General features: G+C 47.3%; 1 protein-coding gene across 1 annotated transcript in view; it reads right to left on the bottom strand.

Annotated features, from left to right (window-relative positions):
* The window catches only part of FBXL12 (F-box and leucine rich repeat protein 12), a 39,880-nt gene that overhangs the window by 5,385 nt on the left and 13,646 nt on the right, over positions 1-20,849 (bottom strand). The window contains exon 2 of the mRNA XM_078681012.1: positions 4,028-4,100. Coding sequence (XP_078537138.1) covers positions 4,028-4,100 — 73 coding nt within the window. The remainder of the gene's footprint in view (positions 1-4,027; positions 4,101-20,849) is intronic.

Below are 20,849 nucleotides of genomic sequence, written 5' to 3'. Positions count from 1 at the left end.
TTACTCAAATGACCACGCCAAATCCAGACTCAAAGAATGCCAACTTACATGCCTATAATGACTTTATTGCTATTCCACAATAGTATACTCATATCCGTTTAGCGTTTTGCTTTCCCGAAGTACAGCGCTCTGATACACGAAAGGGTCATGTTCACGCTATATAATCCTGAATACATAAAATAAAATATATAGCAAGAAATACATGTGTTGCTGATGCTCCAATTTCTCCTTAAAAAAACTTGGTTTATTGTTGTAAATCACCAATCAGATATCATACCAGTAAGTAAGGAAAACATTTATAAAGCGAGCGAAGACCGAGGCGTCTTGGCGCGGAGTGCGACGAGTAGCAAGAATCATCTCCCGAAAGGGAAGTAATACATTCTTACATGGACGAGAATAGCTAGGTCTTAAGTATTTTCCTAAACAGGTGTCTATTAGGTTGTAACGTAGTTACACCTGACAGCGTATTCCAGAGCTTGGCTGCCCGATGGGAGAATCTGCTGCGGTACATGCCAGGAAAAAAAGTTTCTGTAGATCCAGGGCCCCCCCAAAGTATATTGCTTGATGCAACAGACACAGAGCCTTGAATTCAATTCTTTGCTGCCCAGAAGCCAAAGTAGGTCGCAAATACTGTTGGAGATAGGATGGAATTTCGGGATGTTGAGCAGCAGCCTCGCTGCGACGTTGTGCAAAGACTTGAGTTTTAATAGTTGCCATTTGTCAGTGCCCAGAAAGAGAGCATTGCAGTAATCAATTCCAGAAAGAATTAAGGTGAATATTACTGTTTTTTTGAGTTCTTAAGGAATTAACTGAAGAATTTTGCGCAGGATCTTTAGGAGGAAGAAGCACAAGGAAGTCAGGAGATTGATCTGACCTGCAAAATTGAGCAGATCAGCAAACATGACTCCTAAGTTTCTGACCTTTTCAATGGGGCTAGGACAACGCCCTGCCTCTACCGGCCAATATAAATGATTCCAGAGTGATGGCCCCTTTCCGAACTCCACCACTTCCGTTTTATCTGTGTTCAATTTAAAATAATTCTGATGCTTCCACCCAAAAGTATTCTTCAGACAGTTGTGAAACATCCAAGCCACTATTTCTGCACTAGAAGATATAGATATGACTATCAGAGAGTCGTCGGCGTAAGAAACCAACGAGAACCCATGTGCTTTGATCAACTTAGCCAGAGGAGTGACGTAGATGTTGAACAGGGTCAGTGACAGTGCTGAGCCTCGAGTAACTACTACTAAGGCTAGTCTGTAGTTAGTTTTGCCTTGCTCACTATAGTCTATCCTCCAGATGCATTCTAGACGCCTACAATTAGATTTTATACTTTTAAGTTCTGCACTGTACCAGGGGGCTGAGGCTTGATTTCTGCGTTATTTAGATGATTTTTCTGGGGCCAGAAGATAAATTCCTGATTTAATCCAGTGGTCAGTATTATCTGCAGCCTTTTAATTATCTGGGACTAGCAATGGAGGGTGTCCATCAAGGGCCTCCTCTAGATCAGTTTTATTAATTAAAAGGAGGCAGTCTATTTGGAAAAAACGCTTTTTCCTCCGGAAGAAGGAGTCTGAAGAAATATCCTTATGATCTGTCCAGGTTAACAGCAGTATTTTGATCAAGGTATTATTGAGATTATTAGTAAAGATACCATCTAGTGTATGACCAGCCTTATGAGTGGGATCTGTGATGATCTGGGTCCGTCCAAAACCTGCTGTATTATCTATCAGAATGGATGCGTCCTCGAGGTTTCCGCATTCAAGAGGAAAATTAAAATCCTCAAGTACCGTAAAAGTGGGGGGATCTTGGCACGATTCCATGAATGTTTGCAGTGATTGTGAAAAATGGGGCCCTTGGCCCCGGCGGCCGGTACAGGAGTAATCCACGGAAGGACAGAGTATTACTGAATTTGATTTTGAAGGTCATGGCTTCTATTCCAAGACACTGGGTAAGGTCAAACGTAGCCTTAAAACTGGAGCGGTATATAATTGCTATGCCTCCTCCCTTTTTCCTTTTCCCGTTTACACTTGCAAATTCGTACCCTGTTGATAACGCTGCTATCCAGTCGGGCTCAGAAGTTTCATTGGTCCAGGTTTCAGTTTAAAAAAATCAGATCTGGAGTAGGTCTGCATCAAGCACTCCAACTCACATTTGTGCTTGATCAATGATCTGGTGTTCAATAGGAAACAAGTTAGCGAGTTGCTTATAGAGTTATTTTCCCTCTTTGTAGCTTTTGGTGAGTGCGTCACTAAGGGAGTGGCTGCTAGAGCACTAGCAGAGGGGGGAGAGATTGCAAGAGTTACAGCGATAAGGGAAATTTCCCTTCTTCCCATCCAATAAGGGGGAGTTACAGCGCTTCCCCTTATTGAGTGCGAATAGCTGTTCCCTTGAGTAGACATGGTAGGAAAAAAGACCAGGGGTCCTGGCTCAAGGCAGATTCCAGGCTTGCATTTGGCACGCCTGCTGCGCGGTCGCGTCAGCATGGGCTTTTATCGCCCTAAGTGCAAAAACAACTATCTTGCTAACCTTGTGATGGCAGGCCCGCTCTTACTTACTGGCACCGCAGGTCGGGAAAACAGCACAGAGGTAGTTTATTAAAATGGCAACCTATTAAAAGCAAAGTGCAGTAGTGCGATTTAAAAAACAATAGCTATGCCGGAAATTAAATCATGCGTCCATTCTAGTTCCAAGTAAATAAGTGCTCGGTACATGCTGTCACAGGCATATTTTTGCAGCACACGTGTAACCCAGTTTCCCGGGATCAGAACACACGAGTCACAAGTTACTCAAGGATCTCTGAAAATCACATAAACTTAGAGTAATCATACTAAGATTTTAACCTAGAAACGTGGAGACATTAGCATTGTTACTAGACTACAAGACAGGTAACAACTTGCATGTCAAAAAAAAGTATAAGCGTGTTTGCACTTGTTTGTTAAACAGGTTACTACATTTTGCAGTTTAATAGCAATATAAATAGGACTTCAGCACAGCATAGGGGAATGTCACTTTCCCACGTCAACGCTCAAAGTGCAGACTTTGCTTGAAGGGATGTTAGAGCAGCAGATAAGCAAACCCTCAGAGAGCCAGTCAAGGGCCTCTCCGGACTGGTGGAGTGACTCTGAGGGTGGCAAAAGACTCGCTTTTGTTTGGTTGAACCCTAGCTTGGGATCTGTTGGGTCTAACTAATCTGAGAGGGCCAGATTGCAGGATTAACTTGAGGTAGTGGAGGGCCACCTAAAGACTCCTAGGATTAGCAGAAGATTTATGACGGTAAGCGGAGGGCTCTACTATAGGCAGCTTAAAAGATCAGTTGAAGGCCCCTATTCCCTCACCTCCCGCAGATACTTTTGGGGTCAGAGGACGTTGCAGTATGGACACATTCCCCAATTTTACCTGCTGCTCTCCAAGCTCATCCTGTTGTCTACGAGATAAGATGGTAGTGTTCCTGCATGTGCTGTATCTGTTTTGAGTATGAAAGAAGATTGTATTGCTGATACCACTGCTGTATTAGCTCTGTGCTTGAAGGAAAGTTTGAAATACTGCTGCCCATAACTGTGGAATATGAGGGAAGCTCTTACTGGTGAAATAAGTGATGTATCTTTTTGATGTCTGAGGGAATGCTTACATTACTGCTGCCTACGCTATACCTGTTCTTGGTATGTTAGAGAAGCTCGCACAATCTCTGGCTGTGCTTTGATTTTTCATTGTGTGCAAGTTGTTTGAACTTCTGCTGCCTGTGCATACAGTATGGCATGTATGTATACTTTACATTTAACATTTAGAGAGGGGGGTACATACCAATAAGTATCATATATGTTTGATGAATAGATTTCAGACTTTTTAATTTGACTTTGTGAATCAACATTCCGACTACATTTGATACTGAAAACACACAAAAAAAGTTAGAATGAAAATGCACATTTAAAAATAAACTTTTATTTTCAAGTGTAATGCACAGACATAATAACAGCATGCACTGTAAATCTTAAGTCAATTGTGGCGCTTGGAAAAAATGCAATACCCTGTGAGCTGTTAAATCCACCTTTCTCCACAAAGCTTTGTCCAAAACCAGCCTCTTCCAGTGTTTGCAGACTCTGAGAAAATAGAGAAAAGTATACACGTTTAACCCCTTGCCTTTGGTATATTGCTGTAAATTATACATTTAGTTCCCTAATTGGTCAGGTTTCACTTTTCTAAATAGCATTTTACCTTGTGCTCAGTGAATACATATGAATATACGGATATAGTAATGTTAGACAGCTTCACATTTGCATATTTTATATATATTTTACATGGTTTGCTGCAATTTGCCAGAGGTCATGATTTTGGTTTCAAGTGTTCGCAACACACTGGTGAGATGTTCCCTTGCAGCACAAACTATGTTAACAGATGCCAAAAGCATTAAGGTATGTTAATTTTTTACTGTTTATAAATTGCATTGCACTGTATTGTATTATAAAATGTGGATAGCACTTTCTACCCATATACAATTTGGCTATTAGTTGAGGGGTGTAAGTATCCACTTCAAAAAATAAGTAGTAATAATCACAATTCTTCTTAGAGTAAACTGCTGAAGTCACTACATATAGCTGAGCTCAACCCATGGTAGCTATGGTACTTTACTGATAGGCTTAACTTAGAGGCAATGTGTAAAGTTTTATGCAGTATGGGTGGCGCCTACATAGGTGACTGCAACGTCATAACCGAGGCCAACTACACCAAGTTTATGCGTAGCCGAACTGAGCCACCCTACGGAGCGCAGCGGTACTGCTCACGAAAAAGTTACTGGATCCAGCCTGACACCTGGGAAATTCAAAGGTAAGGAATCTGCAGCTAGAAGTCTCTATCAGATAGAAGGTCAGCCGTATGACCCTTTGTTGGAGAACGAGGCAGCATCTGTGAGGCCTGCACAAATAACATGATACATTTGTCCTTCACTGGGAACCAAACACCCTAGGGCAGTGCCTGACTCTCAGAGGGTAGCGTTGCAGAGCAGTCTGAGGCTTACTCAAGGGAGGTGGTGTGGGCTAGTAATCGCCATTTGCAGGTGTACATAAATAACATTCAATAATTGATTGTCCAGTCTGTACTTTGCTTTATAAAAGTAAGAGTACATTTATTAAACACACACACCACTCAATACTATACACCAATGTACAATTATACATAAGCTGATGGAATTACTTTGTGACATTCCATAACATCTCCACCCCTCCCACAGGGGGGGTGGGGTCTAGTACCACCACTCCCATGTAGGCACATCATCTTGCCCCCAATGCAGTGAATTGGTCTTAACCTGGAGCGAGGGCCCTGCGCACTGGCACCATCCCAGTGGCGACCCCCCCCCCATAACCTCAACAAGCAATAAACAGGCTACGCCTGCCTTGGTGACACATGACCCTGACTGAGCATCTCCTACTGACCATACAGTATGCACCTCTTCATCTTAAGGGCTAACAGTCTGGGGTCTTCACCTAAGCGCAGCAGGAATACATGTCTACGCACCCTTTAGAATGAGAGTACTCAGCACATTTGGATATCATTAGAATGCATTGCAATTACAGCCCCTAAAGGCATCACAGAATAAATCACAGGTTTTAAGTATCTACAGTCAGACACCCTAGCAGGAGTGTCTAGCCACTTAAATCCACTTTGCTTATGACATCACCTTAAACCAGTACTTCAGATGGAACATCAGTCTCTTGAAAAGAAATAACGATTAATAAATGCATTTCGGTGCAATTACACTTTTCACCTCCAGGGGATGCCCTTCTCCAGACATCCCCCGCTCAGCCCTTTCCTCCTTGATGCAATTATCAAAACACCCTCAGCTGAAGAACAAAAGTTCCAGCCCAGAAGGTGTTAAAGACAGGTTGAGCCCTGGAGGGGTTATTCTTTTCAAATCCCCAGGACACCTAGGGTGACTTGTCATCTTCGCGCTGGGGGAGACTGTTGCTCCTGCAGCTCCCCCGGCACCTTAACACTCATGTGGTGGTGACCCAGTCCTCCTGGGGCCACCACAAGCAAAGAACCCGCTGATAGCCCTTGCAGGCCGGTCCTGGCCTGCAAGGCATTATGGGCTGTGCCGCATATTAGATGAGCTTTTTTAAGACACAAGGGGGACCCAACAGATAGCTAAGTACCATGGGTATAACAACGTTATAGTGAACAAGGGTCCTTAGCTTATTTCTGAATAAAGAACACAATACTGTATAGAAACACAATGGAAACCTATACGTTATAAACTTTCCAAACCCAGCCGGGAGAGGAGTTTATTTCAACAAGAAGTAATGTCCAATCCAACAATACAAACGTAATCACAAGACACAAGCCTGTGCCGTACATAAAAGAAGGAAAAGAAAAAATAGAATAAGGGTGAAAGCGGTGTCTATCAGGCATAGAGAGAGAGCAAAGACAGGGCACTGTTGATAGGTAAAAAATCAATAACAGTGTCGCCTGGAGTGGAATATAAACAATCTTATTGGTCAATATTGTAAATATGCGCCCACTCATGGGTGTCGACGTTTCGATCCCTATTGCTCAATTAGATACATGGGATCATCATCAGGACATTTGTAATGAACAAGACATGCCTGATTGTAAGGAAGCCACGTAGTGATTTGTCGTGGAATTCGCTTTGGGGGTCCAGATCAATTTTAAAATTGGAACTTATTAATTCAAAGTTTTTCGTTTCCAGCCGCATATGATGACGCTTGACTAGCTCAAATCGGGAGACCGATAAGGAGTTAAATAGTATCCGTGTAGGCAGCTGTGGCCATACACGTGTGGTGCCAGCAATGTGGCTTTCCGACGTTAGTCCAGATGAGGACTCGTCTTTCCCGTGGCTTCCCGGTCAATGCATTCGGCATTGACCGGGAAGCCACGGGAAAGACGAGTCCTCATCTGGACTAACGTCGGAAAGCCACATTGCTGGCACCACACGTGTATGGCCACAGCTGCCTACACGGATACTATTTAACTCCTTATCGGTCTCCCGATTTGAGCTAGTCAAGCGTCATCATATGCGGCTGGAAACTAAAAACTTTGAATTAATAAGTTCCAATTTTAAAATTGATCTGGACCCCCAAAGCGAATTCCACGACAAATCACTACGTGGCTTCCTTACAATCAGGCATGTCTTGTTCATTACAAATGTCCTGATGATGATCCCATGTATCTAATTGAGCAATAGGGATCGAAACGTCGACACCCATGAGTGGGCGCATATTTACAATATTGACCAATAAGATTGTTTATATTCCACTCCAGGCGACACTGTTATTGATTTTTTACCTATCAACAGTGCCCTGTCTTTGCTCTCTCTCTATGCCTGATAGACACCGCTTTCACCCTTATTCTATTTTTTCTTTTCCTTCTTTTATGTACGGCACAGGCTTGTGTCTTGTGATTACGTTTGTATTGTTGGATTGGACATTACTTCTTGTTGAAATAAACTCCTCTCCCGGCTGGGTTTGGAAAGTTTATAACGTATAGGTTTCCATTGTGTTTCTATACAGTATTGTGTTCTTTATTCAGAAATAAGCTAAGGACCCTTGTTCACTATAACGCATATTAGATGAGCGGCTCTCCCGCTGCTCCGGGGAGAGCCGCGCTGGCGCTTCGCCGCTTTTCCCGGCCTCGGTGGGGGGCCCAGTCCCACCCGGACCTCCAGGGACGCACTTAGTGCTCAGGGAGCCCACCCCCGGCCGCTCCTCTTCTTTTCTGGGGCCTGGTCCCACCCGGGCCCCTCGCACCACTCAGGACCCTCGTGGTCCTCCTTTGTTGGAGGGCAGTCTGGGGAGCCCACCCCCAGCTGCCCCAGCCGGCTCCCCATGCATCCAGCACTCTTCCGTGCTGCCGCGGGAGCCAGCAGATTTCTTCTGGTCGGCGAAGACTCCCGCAGCCCTCGGGGGAGTGCGGCGGCACTCCCCCGGCATCCTCCTCTTCGCTGGGGCCCGGGGATGGGGTCCCCAGGCCCCTGGACATCTTCGGGGGAGTGCGGTGGCACTCCCCCACCTCCGCCTCACTTCGAGACCCGGAGATGGGGTCCCACATGGGCAGGGGGGCCAGGGTAGGCTCCTGGCACCCCCTGGGGGCATCTTCACAGGGGTGCAAGGGCGCCCCCCGGCTTTGCTTCTTCCTTGGGAAGCCCCCGGGACCTGACCCATCCCGGGGGCATGATTGCGACCAGCGGAGGAGCCCCACGCGCTTCGTCGTCGGCCCCGGGCGGGGTCAAAGGTCGCCTACCTTCTCGGGGGCATATCTCTGCCCCCTGGAGTCCGATTTTCCCCATTTCCGCGTCTTCTCGTTCCTGGTGGCGTCCCCCAGTCACTGGGAGCCCTCTCCTTCGTCCTCCGGGTCTCCAAGAGTGTGCATCCTGCAGGGAGCAGTCTTCACTGGCTCCCTGCGCCTTTCTTCTCCCTGCGCAGAGGCCTCTTCTTCTGCGCGCTGGTCCTGGGCTCTTCTTCTGGCACTGTTAGGGACCTGGGGGGCAGTCAGGGGGTCTCTCCTTCTAACTGCCCATTGCACCGGGCTCCAGCACCTTTCGCCTCAGCAGACCACACCCCAGAGAGGGCTTCTCGTCCTGTGCAAGTACTTTTAAAGGTTGAGTAGGGGGCTGGCAGGAAGTCCACGGGTGTCCTATCAGACAGCAACACATCACTTCCCTGCCCCCTCCCTCCTTCTTGTCCGGTCTCTGGGTTGTTCAAAATGGAGTCATCCAGTGTCTCTGAAACCCAACTCCTTCCCCCCTCAGTGCCTTCCCTCCTGGGTGCAAGCCGGTGCCTGGCACCCAGCGACAGCAGTTGATGGATTGGCTTTAGCTCCACCCATCTTTTCTCCTTGGAGGGAAGATCTGTGCTCTGGGAAGAAAGGTCATTAATCTAACCTGCCATGGCCAGACCCCAGCCAGGGACTCCGAGAAATATGACATTTCTGGAAGACCCAAAAGCAGTACAAATATGACTTTGGACTCTGCAGAATACTCATTTCCACATCTGCTACACTGGACATTAGTGCGTGTCTGGAATCTGTAGGCTTTGTGGAAGTCATTTTAGCCATGGGACCCACATCCCCAAAGGGAAATAATGGAGTGAAAACACAGTAAGACACACTGACTTTCCCTGGCATGTTCCTTTCCAATGCATAAAACCTATTCCATGTCACCACCCAATTCTGCCTATGTCCTGCCAAACCATTCACTCTATAGTTGCTCCTGGACTGCGCACGCTAGGGATCTCCCCTGCGCAGCCCCTACACGTGTGCACACGCATGTACACCCGTGTCTGCATGCAACCAGCACGGTGTCCCATACTCCAGCTGCTGCACAGCGGCTTAGTCAAGCCAGGGGTACACCAGTAAAATCTCCATGCAGTCTCCTTCATTATGAGTTCACTGTGGGCGAGTCCCAGATTATGAGTCTCCCCCACAGTAAACAAGCATTAGAAATGCAATAGGTCTCGCAGCATTAGAGTTAGTGCTTTTAGAATTGTTAATAGGTTTTTTTGTAAATCTTTAGCATGAGGTTGAGGGTGAGTGAGGGTGAGGGGTTGAGGGTGAGTGAGGGTGAGGCTGAGGGTGAGGGTGAGTGAGGGTGGGTGAGGGGTTGAGGGTGAGGGGTTGAGGGTGAGGGGTTGAGGGTGAGGGGTTGAGGGTGGGTGAGGGGTTGAGGGTGAGTGAGGGTGAGGGGTTGAGGGTGAGTGAGGGTGAGTGAGGGTGAGGGGTTGATGGTGAATGAGGGTGAGGGAGGGTGAGGGGTTGAGGGTGAGGGGTTGAGGGTGAGTGGGGGTGAGTGAGGGTGACACAAAAGGTACGAGAAAAAGGACGACGACAGGCTGCTATGGTATTAGGCGCACATACATATAAGACCATGAGCACACAAAACACGCCCATTGTGGGAGAAGACGTGCAGTAACACTTCCAGCCCACATAACTAACAGCATGAAACCATGTGCTGCCTTGCAGCACACTGCTCAATGTCAATCTTTTATGTATGCGTCTACATGCGACTCAGTCATGATACCAAGAACGAAGGAACTTCAAAATTCTGATGTCACGATACTGTTCAAAATAGTATGAAGGCGAAAAGTTTGTTCAAATCTGCAATCATAGAACAGAGCACTCTAAATGTAAAATGCTGTTGCATGTTGTACACAACGCGTTTCTCACTTGCATCTACGTGAAATTTCAGTACACAACTCATCGAAGGTGTAGGGCACAGGCGAATCCCTTTAAAAACGCTGTATGTTCATTCTTAAACCAGTTCCGTAAAAAGACCGTAATACTGTGAGTGTGTCTGCTGTAAGACTTGGTGATATCAACATCTGTTCTCGAATGCGTTTCTCAATTAGAGTTACCAAAAATCGTAAAACAGACTCACCAAAGATGAAAGGTAGCGTGGGGTTCCTTTCAACACGATCTTTATTCATTGAGTAACACGCTCTGTAAAAAGACCGTAAATGCGATAAGTTTACCCGCACTAAAACTTGGAGATGCCTGCCGAGTTCCCAGTCAAGAGTAAGCACTTCTAGAATCCTCTACTCACCAGTCGAAAGCAGCCTGTGGTGTTGTCTCCTGAACACGAAAAACGCGAAAAGCACGGAAACGAAAATCCGCGGGTGACTGAATTTAATTAGCCTGTACCTCCTGAATGCGCTTCCTGCATGCGCATGAAAAGAGGACTAAGCTTATGCGCCATATTGAATGGGTAACTAGACCGTAATCTACGCTAAAAAGCGGTCCATATAAGAAAACTGCATACAGCCGAGACACAATTAAACAACTCAATGCAATGGTCTGAATGTAAAAAGAATCCAGCTAGAGGGTGCCCAGATCTCCACAACAAGGCGAAATGCTTATGAAATTCGGTGGTTTGAGCAGTTTAAAAAGTGCCTGGACTATCCGCTAGATACTGTGATTTAAATTCATAATGAAATGTAAACGTCAGGAACAATATACTCGTTGCTTATTTAAAAAGTTCCTGGAAGTTTGTGTGTTTGAATGCTAATTCATGAAGTGAACGGACGGAGGAGAGGGGAGGGGGGAGGAGAAATGCGACACGGCGGGAAGGGGAGGGCTTTGCATTGGACTTACCGGAGGACTTCGACTGCGAGGAAGACCGCTCACAAGACTGCTCAGCAAGTAGGGATGTGCAACCTTTTCCCCTTTCTACCTTCGTGTAATTTGAACTAATGCGGTTAGCACCCGCAAACTGAAGTTTACGCGCTTTCACGTTAAAAGTAGGAATTTCATTTCCCTCTGAATTTTGGTTTGAGAAAAAGATCACCAATAACGACCCACTTCCAACGTTGCAAGGAAAATGGTTTCAAAGTGTCTTTTAACATGTTTTTATTGGCGGAGCGGGGGTGTGGGAGAAGTGCGGCTGGCTGCCTGATGGAGTGGAGAGCGGGCGGGCAGAGAGAGTGAGGGGGCGGAGCGGGGGTGTGGGAGGATTGCGGGAACAGACGGGAGGGGAGGAGAGTAGGAGGAGGAGTAGGGGAGGCACGGCCTAGCGGCCGTGCAATCAAGAAGTGAGGGGGCGGGAGAGTAGGCAAGGCAGGCGGCTGGGGCCATGTGCACGCGCTTTTAAGCTCAATGCGCATGCGCATTGAGCTTAAAAGTCACGGGCACTGCAAGGAATCGCCACGATTCCTTGCAAGTTAGATAAAGAGTCGATGAGCCCCTATAGTCTTGCTTGCTCGATGCGCATGCGCATCGACAGGCGAGACCTAAAAACTCAACAATTAGGTTCTCAAAAAGCAAAAAATTCGGGCCTGAGGAAGGCGGCGGACACTAAGTCCCCTTACTGCTGAAATATGTCGACCTTTGAAACTAGATAGTAGCTATTTGCTAAAACTACTATATTCCCACACTGATTTTTAGCCTTGGAAGTATAAGAGACACCTATTAAATTGATTTATCTCTATACTCTCCAATTTTAGTTTTTCACTATCACTTACATTCTTCACATGCACTGCTATTCAGGAATCGTTGTTAGATGACCTTTACACACCCTACATAACATTGGGGCATCCGTTTTTCAATCAAGGGATGCAATGATACTCTCCTTGGTGTAAGGAGTCCCAAATGATGACAAGGGCGGCATCAAACGATATCTGATGGGAATTTTTTATACCTGAGAAGTACCCTACATTATTGAGGACTTCTGTCGAGCTAGGAATAGGCTGGTGGTTGGATTTTCACAACTTTTGATGACGATAGACCCACAATTACCTTTTTGTTGTATAATACTGTATTTAGGGGTATGTAATTGTGCATGGTCTTTAAACTCCCCAGGGACCCTCACCCCATCCGTTTTCTTGTTGGTGACAAGAATGCCCATGTGACTGCACGGTGAGCAATGCAACAGTGTGATAGTAGGGTAAAAGGAGTGACTACAGGTTGAGTGAGGTGACCATATGAATTTGGGTTCGGCTGTAAGTGCAGAGTGGTACGAATTAGTGCATGGCTAGTGATGGGCTTGTTTGAGTGAGCTACAGATTTATCAGTGTGGGGGGTACATGTGAGTGGGGGGGTACATGTGAGTGAAGTGTCACATGAGTGCAGGGTGAGAAGTGTGGTCGTGTGACTGCAGGGTGAGGTACAGAGTGGACAATGCAAGCACATTTTTAGTGCAGTGTGATCACTGTGAGAGCAGGGTGAGCGGTGAATGTTGTGAGTGCATGGTGATCACTGTGAGTGCATGGTGATCACTGTGAGTGCATGGTGATCACTGTGAGTGCATTGTGATCACTGTGAGTGCATTGTGATCACTGTGAGTGCATTGTGATCACTGTGAGTGCATTGTGATCACTGTGAGTGCATTGTGATCACTGTGAGTGCAGGTTGAGCGGGTGAAAGTTGTGAGTGCATGGTGATCAGTGTGAGTGCATGGTGATCAGTGTGAGTGCATGGTGATCAGTGTGAGTGCATGGTGATCAGTGTGAGTGCATGGTGATCAGTGTGAGTGCATGGTGATCAGTGTGAGTGCATGGTGATCAGTGTGAGTGCATGGTGATCAGTGTGAGTGCATGGTGATCAGTGTGAGTGCATGGTGATCAGTGTGAGTGCATGGTGATCAGTGTGAGTGCATGGTGATCAGTGTGAGTGCATGGTGATCAGTGTGAGTGCATGGTGATCAGTGTGAGTGCATGGTGATCAGTGTGAGTGCATGGTGATCAGTGTGAGTGCATGGTGATCAGTGTGAGTGCATGGTGATCAGTGTGAGTGCATGGTGATCAGTGTGAGTGCATGGTGATCAGTGTGAGTGCATGGTGATCAGTGTGAGAGCATGGTGATCAGTGTGAGAGCATGGTGATCAGTGTGAGAGCATGGTGATCAGTGTGAGTGCATGGTGATCAGTGTGAGTGCATGGTGATCAGTGTGAGTGCATGGTGATCAGTGTGAGTGCATGGTGATCAGTGTGAGTGCATGGTGATCAGTGTGAGTGCATGGTGATCAGTGTGAGTGCATGGTGATCAGTGTGAGTGCAGGGTGAGCGGGTGAATAGTGTGAGTGCATGGTGATCACTGTGAGTGCATGGTGATCAGTGTGAGAGCATGGTGATCAGTGTGAGTGCATGGTGATCAGTGTGAGTGCATGGTGATCAGTGTGAGTGCATGGTGATCAGTGTGAGAGCATGGTGATCAGTGTGAGAGCATGGTGATCAGTGTGAGAGCATGGTGATCAGTGTGAGAGCATGGTGATCAGTGTGAGAGCATGGTGATCAGTGTGAGAGCATGGTGATCAGTGTGAGAGCATGGTGATCAGTGTGAGAGCATGGTGATCAGTGTGAGTGCAGGGTGAGCGGGTGAATAGTGCGAGTGCAGGGTGAGCGGGTGAATAGTGCGAGTGCAGGGTGAGCGGGTGAATAGTGCGAGTGCAGGGTGAGCGGGTGAATAGTGCGAGTGCAGGGTGAGCGGGTGAATAGTGCGAGTGCAGGGTGAGCGGGTGAATAGTGCGAGTGCAGGGTGAGCGGGTGAATAGTGCGAGTGCAGGGTGAGCGGGTGAATAGTGCGAGTGCAGGGTGAGCGGGTGAATAGTGCGAGTGCAGGGTGATCAGTGTGAGTGCATGGTGATCAGTGTGAGTGCATGGTGATCAGTGTGAGTGCATGGTGATCAGTGTGAGTGCATGGTGATCAGTGTGAGTGCATGGTGATCAGTGTGAGTGCATGGTGATCAGTGTGAGTGCATGGTGATCAGTGGGAGTGCATGGTGATCAGTGGGAGTGCATGGTGATCAGTGGGAGTGCATGGTGATCGCCGGGAGTGCATGGTGATCGCCGGGAGTGCATGGTGATCGCCGGGAGTGCATGGTGATCGCCGGGAGTGCATGGTGATCGCCGGGAGTGCATGGTGATCGCCGGGAGTGCATGGTGATCGCCGGGAGTGCATGGTGATCGCCAGGAGTGCATGGTGATCGCCGGGAGTGCATGGTGATCGCCGGGAGTGCATGGTGATCGCCGGGAGTGCATGGTGATCGCCGGGAGTGCATGGTGATCGCCGGGAGTGCATGGTGATCGCCGGGAGTGCATGGTGATCGCCGGGAGTGCATTGTGATTGCTGTGAGTGCATTGTGATTGCTGTGAGTGCATGGTGATCAATGTGAGTACATGGCAATCAATGTGAGTACATGGCAATCAATGTGAGTACATGGCAATCAATGTGAGTACATGGCAATCAATGTGAGTACATGGCAATCAATGTGAGTGCATTGTGATCGCTCGGAGTGCAGGGTGAACGTGAAAGTGAAGGCGAGAATGAGAAGTGAGTTGTCTGAAAGCAGGGTGCATTTCCAGAAACTTGAAGCGTAGGGTTTCAGATATAAGTTAAACTATTGCTATAATGGCATTAATCAGGGATCGAGGGTAGAGGAAATAAATAATGTGCTGATCCTGCAACAAACTTCCATTCTAATGATTAGGGTTACCAGCTCATTATTTTGATGGCCCAGAAATAAGCCGTCACCTAAAGCTGTATTTTTTTAACTTATCTGTGAATACTTGGAACGGCAAATATAAATAGAAAGCACTTTTAATTGTGTTCTAAGGATGCCTCAATGATCCATGACTGATAATTAAAGAGAATAAAGACAGAAAAGTCACATAACTAGTCAAGTCAAGTCAAGAGCCAGCTTTATTCGATTAATTAAAATCATAAAAGCAACAATACAGTACAATTTATAAAAACAGTTGTTAAAAAGTTATTTAACATGTCGTATAATTCATATAGTTAAAACTGTTTAAAAATCAGTCAAAGTGATATGTAGATCCAGTCAATAATTTAGATGTTGAAACAAAAACAGCACATTCGCAATATAATCATAAAAAGAGTAGTTAATTTAAGAAATATTAGCTAAATCTGCAATGTAATGAGAGCGCCCTTCCATGGCCTTTGGGGATAGCTTCCTGGTTTTTGTGCGCATAGCTGCGACTAGAAAGCTAGCAACCCCGAAGATTATCTTGGTACTCCCTAGTAACTGCAAATTAAGAAACGCTGGGCGCACCTGAGTAAAGCCTGCTTCCCTTAAAATAGGGACCAGGTATAGTTTTCTACTCTTCTTAAAATGCTCACAAAACATTACAAAGTGTATAAGGGACTGCTCTGAAAAATTATCGCAGCTACAGGGAATTGACTCATCTGGCACCCCCCATACAGGGAAAACTCCCAGAGAGTACTGAATGATGTTGAACCTAAATCTAACAAGAAGGTGTCGATGGTATGGACGGCTTACAATTGTTAGATAAGGTTCAATCGACGGTCTGGTCAGGAGGAGAAAATTTGCTCTTGCTCTGGGTTTAGTCAACTCCTCACTCTCCCGCTTTAACGCTGCCCTCCTCAGGAAATTTTCCTTAATCCATTTCACGTTCCCGTTGCAGATTGTATTAGGGTGGCTAAAAAGGTTGGGCCTACCAAGACTTTCCAGGGCGCCCTTCACATAAGCCAACCATGGGATCTTTAAAGCATTTTCCAACACCATACAATCCCTAAGAATAATGTGGTTAAGCCTAATTTCATTATTCAACCAAATTTTAGCCCAACATACCAATGGTTCCAAGAGAAGCTGATCAGTAATGAAGCCCAGGCCTAACTCTGTGTGTAGGGAAAAAACTGGGGTGGATTGTGGAACACTTAGTAGTGATCTTAGAAACTGATTTTCCGCAATCTGCAAATCACCGGTTGAATAGTAACCCCACAGCGCTGCGCCATAGGTGGCTATGGAGAGGCATTTTGTTTTGTACACTTTCAGTAGTGCCTCCATTGGCCGTGAGCCTAGTCGCTTTGCGAAGCTTAGCAAGGCTGAGGTTGAGCGGGTTACGGCAAGTGACTTAGCGCGCACCTGCGGTTTCCATGAGCCCTTCTCCTCAAAGATCACACCCAGGTAAGTGAAGACCTGTACCCTTGAGACCCCCTCACCACAACAACTAAAACTGTTTAATTTTTTTGGCATTTGCCGCCTCCCGGCCACCATAACATGAGATTTTTTATTATTGATCAGGAGGTCGAGCTTCGCCATAAAATCACCAAATGCATCCAGAAGCTTTTGTAGCCCCACTCCCGTACGAGCGAGGAGGACCGCATCGTCTGCGTATAGCAGAACAGGCACTGCGGCCCCCCCCACGTACGGGATGTCAAGTGTGGACCCCTCCAATGCTTTATCCAGAGAGTTGATGTATAAGGTGAACAAGAGTGGGGCTAAGATGCAGCCTTGCCTCACTACTCTTCTGGATTTAAAGGGTCTGGTGGTATTGCCTTCCTGGGTTATTCTAATGGAAGCTGATAGGTCTTCATGAAGGGCCGCCAAAAAATCTATAAGAGGAGGATCAAACCCTATGCCAGCTAAAATGGCCCATAACTTGGTCCTATTGACCAAGTCAAAGGCCGAAGAAAGGTCCATAAATGCAAGGTATATGTGACCCTCTTTTGCCACAGTATATTTGCTAACCAGTATATGTAAATTCAGGCACTGATCAATTGTGCCCCGTTTCTCACGGAAGCCATACTGGAGTTCCGAGAGCACCCCCTTCTCTTTAGTAATGTTGCTCAGTCTAGTCAAGATAACTCTGCCGAGAATCTTGACAGCGGAGTCAATTAACGATATCGGCCTGTAACAGGACGGATCGTTTCTTGGCCCCTTCTTATATATTGGGACAATAGTTGAGGTGGCCCAGGATTCAGGGAACCCCGCTGTAACCATTGCATTAAAAACGTTAGTAAGTATTTTGGCCCAAAGGAGTGGACTCGAGCTGTATAAGTCTGCCGGAACACCGTCGGGTCCTGGAGCCTTGTGTTTGTGCATCTCAACCATTGCCTTGTTGACCTCCAATTCATTGAAAACAACAGGGGGGGCTTCGGTCGTGGGCTGATGGAACCTGCTGGGAGCATATCACTCTTGTAGATCTTACTAAAATGATCAACCCATTGATCTTCAGAGATTACACAGTCCATGACAGTATTGGTTGATGTAGAAAAATAAGGATGGTTGATGACCATCCAAAATTTGGAGCTATCCTTCAAGACATTGGCCGATATTAGACTATCCCAAGCCTCACTTTTAATAGACTTTTTCCGCTTTTCAGTCGCCTGTCTATATTTTTTCCTAAGCCCAGCCACAAGATCTTTATTTCTTGGCTGTTGTTTTAGGGCTTGAAGTAAATCCTTATGTGTCCTTGAGCATTCTTTATCAAACCATCTTGGGGTGGAGAGCTCAACCTGCTTCTTGGTGCAAGTTAATTCCTTATTAATGTTAAAACAAATAGTGGAAAAAGAACTAATAATGACACTACCCTCAGATGTACTATCCATGCAGATTGACATGTCGTCTTGGGAGATCTGTACAAGGTTATTCATAAAAGAATCCGGCACCACCTTTGCCCATTTTAGTCTGCGGCCCTGGTCCTTAGGGACAAGGGTATCACTGCGACCCCCCAGACACTCAACCTGGGTGACACTGTTGTGGCCCATGTTCAGGAGCAGGACCACTGGGTTGTGATCACTAAAGGGGGAGGAAATCACTTCGTAAGATACCACTATGTCGATTAGCCCTGGTGTGATAAAGATATAGTCGATGACCGTGCTAGCATCTCTGCCAACAAAGGTCGGTGTTCTTACGTCCTCCCATGACCCGTGTGCCTCGTACAAGTTTTGGTTTGCTAATAAGTTCTCCAAATCCGCCCCCTGTGTGAGTGTGCTCGAAATGAGTACTGAGAGCTCCTGGTGGGCCCAATAGCTCCTTATTCTGACATCCCCAATTACACGGATGAACATTAAAATCTCCCAATAACAGAGTTTCGAATAAAGCAGATTGCTGTGACTTATATGTTATTAAAAAAGAATTTAGCGAACTCAGATGTGAACAGCTTCTATCTCTATCAGGTGCATTATAGAAGTTGATTATCAAAATTAGGGGGGAATTTGGTCTTTCCCACTCTATACCTAGTATATTATCAGATGAAAATGCAATTTTCCGTGCAGAACCCCGCAATTTTATGGAAATAAATATATACAGGCCCCCCTTGTGTCTGCCACCCTCCCCAGGGGTGGCTTTAGTCGAAAAGCTCCGATACCCATCCATGAAAAAATCCCCACTGGAATCCCAAGTTTCCTGGAAACCCAGGATATCATATTGTGTGATTAGATTTAACCATCTTTCATCAGAGACTTTCTTCTTTAGCCCAGCAATGTTCCAGCTCATTGCAGTGACATGGCGACCACTAGCTACTGTAGTGACATCCCGAGATGGTAAGACAATGGGTGGTTGTCAATCATTTGTATCTAGCGTAGAAGTGTTTAGAAGAGGATGGAACCTATTGCTGAGTGTGATCCCTGGCCCATGACTGGGGGTATGCTCTACTTCGGATGCTATTACTAGAGCGCTATTTGGCCTTCCCCGCAATAATGCCTGCTGGGTTTGATAGGATACATGAGTCTTCACTCCCTGTCTCTCCACACTGCCTAAGGGGACTGGGACATAAGGGAAGTTTGTTTTGGGTTGAAGGTAGGTGGGGGGAGGATAAAAGTACCCTAATGGGAATGGTCTGATACCTCCACTCCCTGGGTCAGAACCATCCCAAAGTAGGGAATCTGCAATGTTGGGTGTATCAAAGGTAACAATCACGCAATCTCCAGCAATGCATTTAGGCCTCCGCCCCACCCAATCTACCCTTCGTGCCGCTATAATATGTTTACCCACATCCAGACTGCCACTGCTGAACTGGCCACACCATATCCTAGTTCTATTTAGCAAATCTAAATCGGATTCCCTCTGTTGTGGTTTAATGCGCGGAATCCCTGTTAGGATGACAACTAGGCTTGCTGCCTCCGGGGGGAGATCCACTGGGCGGCTCAGTCTATTACTGGGCTTACTGGAGGGGTGCTCCTGTGGTCTAGGGGTAGGTAACGTATTAGCCCTCCCCATCTCCTCGACCCCTACTAAATGGGGCCCCCGTGTTAAATCAATATTTTTATCAAGTGACAAGGATGCAGGTAAATGTTGCGGGCTGTGCACTTCCATTTGTGAACTAGATAAAGCCGCAGTTGATGTTATAACCCTCGCCTCATGTTCACATGCCACTCTGCTTCTAATGTGGGGCTGACAGCGTGGACAATGTATATTAGGCTCCGTGAGATATTTGTCAATCCTTTCACATTTTTTCATAATGTTATCTACACATAATTTGAGAGTGTCCACAATGTCTTTGGCCAAATTCACAAGTAAAGGTTCCAAGCGGGATTCGAATAAGCCCTCCACTACCTCAACCAAATTGTCCTGGAGGCCCTGGAATGTCTGTTTATCCGCTTTAGCGCCATGTACTACATGTGACTTCTTCCCTCGTAAGTTTTTAGCCTTGTGTCGCGTGTTTGCAGTAGAAACTACATGTACAGTGTCGCTATCCAGGGCATGTGGCGGGGTAATGGCCCTGGGAGCAGGGGGGGCAGTAGAAGTCGTGACTTCTATAATGGGTTCCAAGGGGATGTGTGTAACATGCTCAGGAACCACCGTGTCTATTAAATTCCTCCTCTCTGTATCCGAGTGGTCAAGGCCCAGTTCTTTTTCCGCATTAGCAATTTCATCGTTTAATGCCCCTACTGCAGATGTCAGGTATGAAATAATGGTCTCTGATTTCTTAGGGACTTTAGCCTTCTTACCTTCACCACCAATCGTGGTTAGCTTGCGTTTACCCATTGCGAGGGGCAGAGTCTCTGGCCTTGCCCTGCCTCCTCCTGCCAACGACTGCCAAAGACTGTCCCGCCCTTGTCCCGGGCTTCTCCCGGTCGCTCCCGCGCGCGACTCGCGGGGCGAATGGGGGTGTCAGCCTTTTACAGGCGCCTCCGGGCGCTCTTAGCACGTCACGGGCGCGCTGCCGCCCCAGGGGCTGCTGGGGAGTGTGGTCCGCTCGACCGGGCTGCCTCCCGGCGTCCTGCTGCTGCCGCCGTTCCCCTCACGGCTCTGGCCCGCTGGCGTGGCAAAGGTAGGTTTTTGATGTTCCCCCCTGGGCTCCCGGGGGGTCAGCCTTTTACAGGCGCCTCCGGGCGCTCTTAGCATGTCACGGGCGCGCTGCCACCCCAGGGGCTGCTGGGGAGTGTGGTCCGCTCGACCGGGCTGCCTCCCGGCGTCCTGCTGCTGCCGCCGTTCCCCTCACGGCTCTGGCCCGCCGACGTGGCAAAGGTAGGTTTTTGATGTTCCCCCCTGGGCTCCCGGGGGGTCAGCCTTTTACAGGCGCCTCCAGGCGCTCTTAGCACGTCACGGGCGCGCTGCCGCCCCAGGGGCTGCTGGGGAGTGTGGTCCGCTCGACCGGGCTGCCTCCCGGCGTCCTGCTGCTGCCGCCGTTCCCCTCACGGCTCTGG

Source organism: Lissotriton helveticus, chromosome 1_1, assembly GCF_964261635.1.
Source record: "Lissotriton helveticus chromosome 1_1, aLisHel1.1, whole genome shotgun sequence".
Classification (NCBI taxonomy): Eukaryota; Metazoa; Chordata; class Amphibia; order Caudata; family Salamandridae; genus Lissotriton; species Lissotriton helveticus.
The sequence above is the reverse complement of the archived record's forward strand: the minus strand, read 5'-3'. Positions and strand labels throughout refer to the sequence as shown.